This window comes from Vicugna pacos, unplaced genomic scaffold, assembly GCF_048564905.1.
Source record: "Vicugna pacos unplaced genomic scaffold, VicPac4 scaffold_20, whole genome shotgun sequence".
NCBI classification, from domain to species: domain Eukaryota; kingdom Metazoa; phylum Chordata; class Mammalia; order Artiodactyla; family Camelidae; genus Vicugna; species Vicugna pacos.
In genome coordinates this window covers 72,219,656-72,229,955 of record NW_027328741.1, presented here as the reverse complement: position 1 = coordinate 72,229,955, position 10,300 = coordinate 72,219,656, and the positions used below count along the sequence as shown (strand labels likewise).

The 10,300-nt window shown below is 32.2% G+C and overlaps 1 protein-coding gene across 1 annotated transcript; it reads right to left on the bottom strand.

Annotated features, from left to right (window-relative positions):
• Window positions 1-8,114: 8,114 nt before the first annotated feature.
• Window positions 8,115-9,721, bottom strand: LOC140693919 (heat shock transcription factor, Y-linked-like). Its single transcript, XM_072957475.1, has 2 exons — window positions 9,064-9,721; window positions 8,115-8,590 (listed from the first exon to the last, which is right to left on the bottom strand). The coding sequence occupies exons 1-2, from the start codon at window positions 9,586-9,588 to the stop codon at window positions 8,246-8,248; spliced, it is 870 nt and encodes a 289-aa protein (XP_072813576.1). The 5' UTR covers window positions 9,589-9,721; the 3' UTR covers window positions 8,115-8,245.
• Between the last annotated feature and the right edge of the window lie 579 nt (window positions 9,722-10,300).

The following is a 10,300-nucleotide window of genomic DNA, read 5'->3' as shown; positions in this document are numbered from 1 at the left end:
TTTAATGTGAATGTTTTCATTTTTTTGAGATTTATAACAATAACTGGAATTGCTGTAACATATACTGCTTGTATTTCTAGTTTTCTGAGCACTGACCACACTATTATAATAGTGGATGCATCAATTTATATTTCCACAAACAGTGTACCTGGGTTCCCTTTTATCAACATTCTTATTAATTTTTGTCATTTGTAGACTTTTTTTAATAGACATTTTGGTTGCTGTGAGTTTATATTTCATTCTGGTTTTGATTTATGATTTCCTAATGAATAGCAAAGTTATGTTTCTTCTTATGTGCAAGAAAATCATTCACATGTCTGTTTTTGAAAAGTTTCAATGAAGATCTTTCTACTGTTTTTAAGTTTGGGTCTTTGTTTTTTAACTATTGAGTCTAATATGCTATATATATACTATGTAGATTAATATCTTGTTGGTTTCATTGTCTGAAACTCTTCCTTTTATCTGTGTGTTGTCATAATTCTTGCTGAACGTTTCCTTTGCTATGCAAAAGATTTTACACTTCACACTTATACAAGAAGTGGAATCCCTGTATCACATAATACATCTATTATTTCCTCAGTAATATTAAAAACTGTTATTGTTTGTTTTCCTTATTTTTTTCACTAAGGAGATAGATCAAAAGTAAATATTCATATGATTTATCTCAAAGGCGGTTCTGCTCCTGTTGGTCAGAAATTGTATAGTTTCAGGTTTTACATGTAGGAAATTAATCCATTTTTATCTTATTATGTATAATATGGAAGGAAGTGCTCTTAAATCTTCCTTTTACTTGTACTGTCCAGTGTTCACAGAACTACTTGTTGAAGAGACTGCCTTTTTCCATTGTATACTCTTGCCTCCTTCATTGTAGACTAACTGACCATATGAGTGTGGGTTTATTTTAGGACTTTTTATTTTGTTCCATTAATCTATGTGAATCTTTTAGTGATATATTTTGATGTTTTGTTTACTCTAACTTTGAAGTATATTCTTAAGTCAGGGAGGATAATACCCACAGCTGTGTTCATTTACTGAAGATAATTTTAGAAAATTTGGGTCTTTCACAATTTTGTATAAATTTTATTATATTTCTCCTTGTTTTGTGAAGAAACACATTGATTCTGTGAGAATAGAAATTTTCTAAAAGGAAAAACCTGAGAAAAATTTTAAAGTGTGGTGGATAAATCATAGAATATTAAACAACCAATGGATTGATGCATAAATCAAAGTAAAAATACATAAAGAATTATGATAAGAAAAACAAAGTCCATGGGGGTATAGCAAAAGCAGTATTAATAGGGATGCTTATAGCAAAATAATCCCACTTATAAAAATAAGAAACATCTCTCTTTTATAACATAATCTTACATACAAAAGAAGAAGAAAAATAATAAACAAACTTGATAGTATGTGGAAAGACAACTGAAAGGTCAGAACATAAATAAATAAAATAAAGATTAATAATGGAAACATCTAGTCAAACTACATAATGGCTTTTGAAAGATAAATATAACTGATAAACTTTAACGAGACTCATGAGCAAAAAAGTGAGTACAGATAAAAAAGCTCCAAGATAAATGAGAAGTTACAGCTTATAAAAAATAACACAAATCATCATAAAATTATACAACAAATTATATGCCATTAAAAATGTCCCTAGAAGAAGTGGAGAATTACTTAGAAAGACCTAATCTCCAGGATGGAATGAGTAATAGAAAATGTTAACAGATTATCACTAATGGAATTGAATAAGTAATTAAACAAAATCTCCCAAGATACAAAATTCCAGGCCTAGACAGCCTCACAGGTGAATTCTGCCAAACATTTAGAGAAGAGCTATCACCTATTTTTCTCAGAGAATTCCAATAATTTGCAGAGGAAGGAAGGCTTCCTACCCCACATTTCTATATCACACTACTACTAAAACAGGAACAAATATCTCATAAAATTACAGGTTAAATACTACTGATAAGCATAGATGCAAAAATCATCAATAAATTGTTAGCAAAGAAAACAAAATATTAAAAGGATTATACAGTATGATTAAGTCCCTTTTATGCAAGGGATGCAAAATTGATTCAATACCCAGAAATTAATCAATATGATACACCAAACTAACAAACTGAAAAATAAAAATTATATGGTCACCTCAAAAGTGTCATAAAATGTTTTGACAAATCCATTATCTATTTATGATTAAATTTCTCCTCAAATTGGGCATGAGGAAACATACCTCAACACAGTTAAGTCATATATGACAAGAACTCAGCTAACATGACACTCACTGATTAAAAGCTGAAAGCATCTCCTGTAAGAGAAGGAAGAAGAAAAATAATGCTCACTCTTACCACTGTTATTCAATATAGTATTGGAAATTCTAGCCATAGCTATCCATAATACAAGTAAATAAAATATAGCTATTTCAAATAAAGGAGTAAAATTATCTGTTTGCAGATGAAATACGTTAAACAGAAATCATAAAGAAGACGCCATAAGACTACTAGGGCTTATGAATGCGTCTGGTAAAATTTCAGAATGTAAAATTAACATACAGAAATCTTGCATTTCTACACACTAACAACAAACTAACAGATAGAGGAAGTGAGGTAACTGTCTCACTTACAGTTGCATTAAAAAAAATCAAGAAATGTATCCATCCAAGGAGTTAAATATCCTGTAATAAGAAAACTATAAATATTTGTAACAGAAATTGAAGATAATGCAAATAGATGAATGGATATACTGTGTTCATATATTAGGAAAAAATATTGTTTAAATGACAGTACTAGCCAAGAAAATACACAAATTAAATTCAGTGCCTATCAAAATACAAAGTGCATTTTCAGACACTTACAAAAAATAATTCTTAAATTTTTATGTAAACACAAAAGAGTTGAAATCACTAAAAAAGAAAAGAAAAGAAAAGAAAACAAGCAAACTAAAAACACAAACAAGTTTGACAAAAACAAATAGAAAGTATCACTGTGCCTGATTTTAAACTCTAATACAAAGCTACAGTAATGAATATGGTAGTGGCACAGAACAAACAGAATAATGGAACACAACATAATGCCTAAAAATGAAATCAGACAGTTATGCTCCTTTAGCCCATTATAAATAAATTAATATACAGTGGTGGAAAGGTAATCAACAGGCACATGAAAATGGTCAACATCACTAATCATCAGAAAAATGCAAGTCCAAAACACAATTAGATTTTATGTCAGTCCTGTCAGAATGAATATGATCAGAACTATTACAAATATAAATGTTGGTGAGGATGTAAGAAAAAGAACCCTGATGCGCTGATTGAATGAATGTAAATTTGTGCTGCCACTGTGGAAAACAGTATGGAGTTTTATATAAAATTAAAAATGAAATATGATCCAACATTTCTATATCTGGATACTTATTCCAATAAAATAAAAACACTAAGCAGAAAAGATAAATTCAACCATATACTCACTGCGGCATTATTTACAATAGCCAGGATATAGAAGCAAATTAATTGCTCATCAATATATGATGGACAAAGAAAATGTCTGTTTATAGTATATATATCTAACCATCTATTAACTGAAGATTTATCTATATTTGAATATATATATGCATACACACTATATATATATTATGCACACTATATATATATATATGTATGCACACACACGCATAAAATTTCAATGGGTTATTACTCAGCTCTAAAAAGTATAAGTTCTTGTCATTTGCAAAAAATGGATAGACCAAGAGGGTAATATGCTAAGTGAAATTAGTCACACAGATAATGACAAATGCTAAATTATTTTTCTCATATCCTGATTTTAAAACAAATTAACATAACAAAACAGAAAAGGAGTAATAGATATAGAAAGATACAGGTTGTTTACAAGAAGGAGGGAAATGTAGTGAAGAAAAAGAAATAGTTCAGAAAAATTAAGAGAGAATATTTTCCAGTTGCAATTTAAATGAGTCAGGAACAAGAAATGTACTGTATGGGGAATAGTCAATAACTATGAAATATCTTTAAATAGCAACATATCATAAATAAATTTATTCTTGTTATCAGTTTGAAATGTATTAAAATTTGCAAACATTATGTAATGTAAGAGAAACTAACACAGTGTTATACATTAAAGTACACTTCAAAAACAAACAAATATACTTATAGAAAAAAACAGATTTGTAGTTAACAGAGGCAGGGGTTGGGAAAGAAGAATTAGATTAATACACTAGAAAGATACAAACTTCCAGCAGTTAAAAAACGTGTTCTAGGGATGCTACATTTTAACATGATAAATACAATTAATACTGCTTTTTGTTATATATGAATGTTGTTAAGAGGGTAGACGCTAAGATTTCTCAACACAACTGAAAACAAATTGTATTTCTTTAATATTATATCTAAATGAGATAATGAATTCTCTGTAAAATTGCTATATTTACTTCATGATACATGTGACTCAAATATCTACCCTTTGCACCTAAACTTACACAATGTCTTATGTCAATTATCTCTCAATAAAAGCAGAAGGAAAAATGGAAAGACAATGATCATTGTTTCCCATGTCATTTCTCATTACTGTTTTTGAAGCAAGTAATCGTGAGTCATGATAGAGTTATCCTAGATAAAGATGCAAATATATAAGTGATTCTAATAAATTATACATAAAGATACTAATATAACTAGTGTTCTACCATGCCTTAAACTTTCTTCATGATAACAGACCACTGATTTTGTAGGCATCAAAATTTCACTCTGTGAATTCATCTGAGATTAGGGAATGGATAAAAAATGTAACCATGGCTGCTTTTCTTTGAGTGTTAATATTCACTGTCTCAGACCAAAAGTCTCATCTCCCCAACAGCATCAGTAATTAAGGAACATGCTAGGTTGCAAAAAATCTCAGCATGGTAAAACCTCAGAACTCCTACAGTTCTTAACTGTTTTGCAATTGGAATGCAATAATGACAAAGACTTGATTTTGGAAAACAATATGGTGTTTTCCCATGGTTGCATTAAGGGATGTGAGGATAATCCCTGAGATCCACAGGAATTATCCTCGCTCAAGTGCTGGCAAAGAACTATAAAGTTTCTGCATTATTAGGACTGAGGACTGCTTTCAAAATAATGACTATGCTCACTGTATTCCAGGTAGTCCAACGAAATAAAGGTTATTGCTATTTGTAGTTGAACGGGAATACATCAGCAGTTCAGTCTCTATAAATTAGTCAATGGGTGTTCAAAGCCAAAATATGATGTGTCAACAATGAGAATTAAAAGAGAAAAAAACTTGGACATAAGCTTAAATTAAAAAGGAGACACAATCCTGTGCTGGGCTCTGGGGATTGGAGACTGTATATGCCTCAGTCCAATTCAAGGGTTCAGTGGCTTGGCCCTAGCATCAGCTCGGGATTCAATGAAAAGATAACAATTAGCATACTGGGAGAAATATAATATTCCTCTCCCTGATCGGAAGAAAATCTGGTGGCTCAATGAAACTCTTAATTCACAGAGATTCTGCCAGATGCAGAATAATAATTCACTGATGACTCAACTAAGACAAACTTCGTTACTGCTTAAAAATGCATCTTCACACACACACACGCAGTGGAAGACAGATTTGTTGTATTTAGTGGGAAGAATTCAGTGGACAAAGCTCAGAGAATAGTTTTCAAAGCACCAGGCAACTTTTGTTCATTTTCCAATATTCTAGTTTTCCCAGGTAGAAAACTAGAGATGGAGAAACAAACGATATAATTCTTTAGGATTTCTAATTTTGAAATTAAAGTGTAGCTTTTGACTTATCACTATAGAGTCTTGTTATGATGATTATGGTAAGACCCACTGTCTGATAAGGGAGCTGGAAACTAGCTGCTGAACCAGCCCTTCTGAACCCCAGACTGATAATGTAAGCTACAACATAGCCACCATCAGATTTGAGCTGACAAACTTGAAAGGTTGATGTTTCTGTTATAGGAACAATCACTTCTGTCCAGGCATAGATCTTCTGTTGCAAGTGGGCTCTTTCCTTCTCTTGGTAAAAGTCATATTGGTGGGAAGTTGCTAGAGCTTACCCTGGCCCGTTTGCCCATTCTCCAGATTATCAAAGGCTTTCTTCACAAATAGTGACACATTTTCTGGACTCAATTTTGCCTTTCCAGTCTTATCAGATGACACTGGCTGCATCATTGTGAGCAGAAGCCTTAGGCTCCCTGAACTTGCCTACAATTTTTCCAGAATTTCAGCTCATTTCACATTCTGAAATTGCTTCACCATTTATTTTAAATTAATGGGAAAGAGTCAAAGTCTTCCATTAATATTATATATTTCCCAATATCTGCAGAAATTTGGTATTCTTGCAGTTAGACAAATATTTAATTCTACCACCCTCATCTCTTTTTTGTCCACACAGTTCAGATTGCAATTCAGTTACTGAATACGACCACCCCAACCAAGGGGCTAGTACCTCGCAGATACTTCCTGTGTGAAGGTTAGCAAGGGCACAAGTTATGTGGGGTGAATAAACCTACACTAAATGTTTGCAATGGCATTGTCAATTGTGGATAAAGCTCTGATTCTAAGAAGTCAATTAATTAGAAATAAGTATAGTTATTGGTATGGGGAAGAGAATCAGCTATTTTGGGGTGGGTGGGTGATGAAGAGACAGGAAAAAATCCAGCAAATGAGAATGGAATGCTTTAGGTCTCTGGAGGCATGAATTAAGAAGAAAATAATACTTTGTCTCCTGTACCTATCTCCAATTACAGTCTTGAGTGACTAGCCTTGGGCTACGAAAAGAGCTAGTTTGTGGTGAAGAATAAAGACCATAATGAAACTGTTTGTAAACCATGAAAGTTTTGTTGTTTCAGGAAAGTAGATTTTGCTTAAAGTTAACATGTATTTTTCATTCACTAAATACTAAAATGCATCCTGTGGCATGAGCTGTGCTTACTGTGCTGGTATCCAAGTTAGACAAGGAAAGGAGGATAGACAGAAAATATCTAGAGGAGGTGATTTCTGTACTGAGACTGGGGAAATCTAAATAGGTAAAAGGAGGACATTCTAAGTCTAAGGATAAGCTGGAGCAATAGTTGTGAGTTTGGATTTAATATGGTTGATAAGCATTTGCCTGGATGTATCTCCAGAAACAGTGAAACATAAAGATATGCCAAATTAGTCAGATGCCAGATCGATAATGAAATGACTAAACCAAGATGAGTTTGTGGGCTTAGATTTGGAAAAGTATTAAGTGCAACCCTGAAGATGTAAGCTTGTGTTTGGCTGGAACATAAAAGTAACTTAAAATATTCACTCTAAAAATATAGTGCAGACTCTTGAGTGGAGAAAAATAAAGCAACATTTGGAATGCTTAGAAAACAGCACAAGGAAGACCATAGATAAAGTTCCTTGTTAAATTTTACCATATGCTGAATGTACCATCTGAGACTATATCATGTGACTTTTATTATACCAGAGATGACATAATAAAGACCATGATCCCTGGGCCGGTTCCTGCATTTTCATCCTGTTCCAACATAACCTAACTTAACACATTTAATACTTTTCAGGATGAACCAGAAACCACTAAGTAATTTTCCCTCTCTCCATGTTTTAGTCTTTTTCCAAATTCTTCCATTTTCTCTTCTTCCTCACAGAAATTATTTAAATTTACACTCATGTTGTTCCATCAAATGATCATATCAAACAAATATCTCTTTTTTTCTTTAAATGGTAACTTAGTATCACTTTTAACTCTTATCTCTATTTAAAAAAATAAGGATAATAAAGTACAATTCTATGTTTATTGTTCAAATAAGAAAATTGCAGATATTTGTCAAAATTTGCAAACATCAATTTTAATCTTTGTTATCATGCATAACCTGGTAGTCCTCTGGTAGTTCAGTTGTAATTAGGATGACGTTCATAAACTGAAGATGTCTGATGAGTTGGCCTTGAAATAGAAGTAGCTGATGTATCAGCTATCACTGGCACTGGAAACCGTGGGTTACTCAAAGGTTGAAGTTTACAAAAACGACCTTCATTGGCAGATATGTTGTGATATCTATTTGGAAAATAAGAAGGCTCCACCATCAGTCCAAAATAATTGCTCTGTAAGGGGGACAAAATGCTGTATTGAGAAGTAGAAGTTGTAGTTGTAATGAAGTTCACAACACGGCCATTTGCTTCAGTGTAGCTGCTTTGAGAGTGCCCATGGACAGTGGTCAACTGATTTAAAATAGCTAGTTGTTACACTGCAATATTTTCTGGTGGTCTAACTGACGTTGATGATGGAGGAGAAAAATCACCTCTGAGCGGGGTAGTTTTATCACAAATTATGTGGCCAATAGAGGGCTTTCTTATTAGAGGCATGTTTAAATCTGCAGAAGGTAAAAATGCACTTTCTCCACTAGTGTCAGCCACAAAATCAGAATTATTTTTATCAACATTACTTCCTCCTTTAAAGTGCTTCTTGTTGAAATCTCGAGCCAATAAAGACACCAGAGAGGCATTTTTAATCCCAACTCTTCTTTTTATTCTCACTAAAAGCTGAGGACAGCCTCGTTTAAAATTTGGATTATGGTAGAACTGCAGCTACAACCAAAGGAGAAAGGTTTTAGTAATAATTTAAACCAAAATACATAACTACAATAAGCCTTAACTTTAAAACCTCAGATTTCATGTTTAGTATGCAAAGATAATATCATCAAAATATGAACATTGCTGACGATATTTTGAAGTTCCTTATTTGGAAAATACACATGTAAATAGTATAGTCATCAAATTAAAGAATTTAGTGTTTGCAGTAACGGTGAATGCCACTTTTGAAAAGCAGCTTTCATACCTTCACTTAGATTTCTGATAAGATTCATAGCTGCTAGCAAACTTTCTCATTGTCTTGAAGAGTTAAGTCACTGTCCTCATTTTTAGAAAAAATAAAGAATTTTAGCATTTGTAGTTTTATACTATTTTCAAAATCTAGCTTTACATTTATATTACCATAGATTGATTTACAAAATAAAATTTTATACATAAGTTACCAAGTCATAACTAAAATTTGTGTATACCTTGCTTAAAACAGAGGCTTCTTTTTCTTCTGCCAGAAAGTCAACTAGACAAGCAGATCTTTGACATTTCTGCCGCACTTTACTAAACCCATAAAGGTTAAGCTGTCTAACTAAACTTTTCATACTTCCAGTTTCAAATATTCTGAAAGGGGCCTTTCTTTCCAAAACTTCCTTCTTAAAGACATCTTCATCAATAACTATGGAAGTTCCATTATCATCCCACCAGATGGATTTAAATTGGTCACTCCCAGCCATTTTCCAGAGTTTTCTTGGAAATGTCAGAGAACGAAAATCATTATCTTCATCTGGTTCCAAGACACAATGTGTGTAACATGGTCTTTTTATCAAGGATTTTTCAGACAAAGTCTGAAAAGCATTTTCTTCAATCATACACCTCAAGTCCAAGTCCCCAGAGAATGTTTGATCACACGATAGAGATCTACCGGGGTTTCCTGAATCAGTTGGTCCATCTTTAGGAGGCACATCTTGAATTTCTGAAGAAATATGTGCCATCTCAAATAACATTTCCTACAGCTACTTTTCTAATCTGCATGATTTTGAGCAGTGCAGCTTCAAATGCTGCTTAAGCAGGCCTGCACAGTTAAACTGATAGGCCATCAACATGGTTCTCAACCTGAGTGGCTGTGACATCACAAAAAGACTGGTCTCTTAGCAACCCAAGTGTAACAATCAGCCAGTGTTTCCTTCTCATTAATCCAGTTAAAATGAAATATATAGGATATTTATTTTTATACTGTGATTTGCAAATATTTTCCCGAGAATATCTTTTTAAACAATTTAACTTTGGGGTGTATGAGATAAAACAATCTCATTCCTTTTGTACCCAAATTTATACAACATTGGTGAACAGAGTATAAATATGCACAAAGTAAATAAAATAATTTTAAAATATTGGAATTTAAAGTGAAATTTGTGTAAAATTTTTACAGAATGGTTATAACAATTTCATTATCATTTGTAATTAAAGTGAATCAAAATTTGATTTGTAAACGGAAGTAGTTATTTCTCTGTGTACTTTACAATAAGTAGCTCTATATTCAAAACATCAGCAGAATAAATATCAGTTTATTTGTTATGTTTATAAATAAATGTTAAATATTTATGAATTAAAATTAAATTAAAATAATCAATCAAATTTAAGAAATTCCAAAGGGAGGAATTTTGTTTAAATTTTATTTCAGTGCTATAAGTAAAACAAATGTAATTTAATATTCTA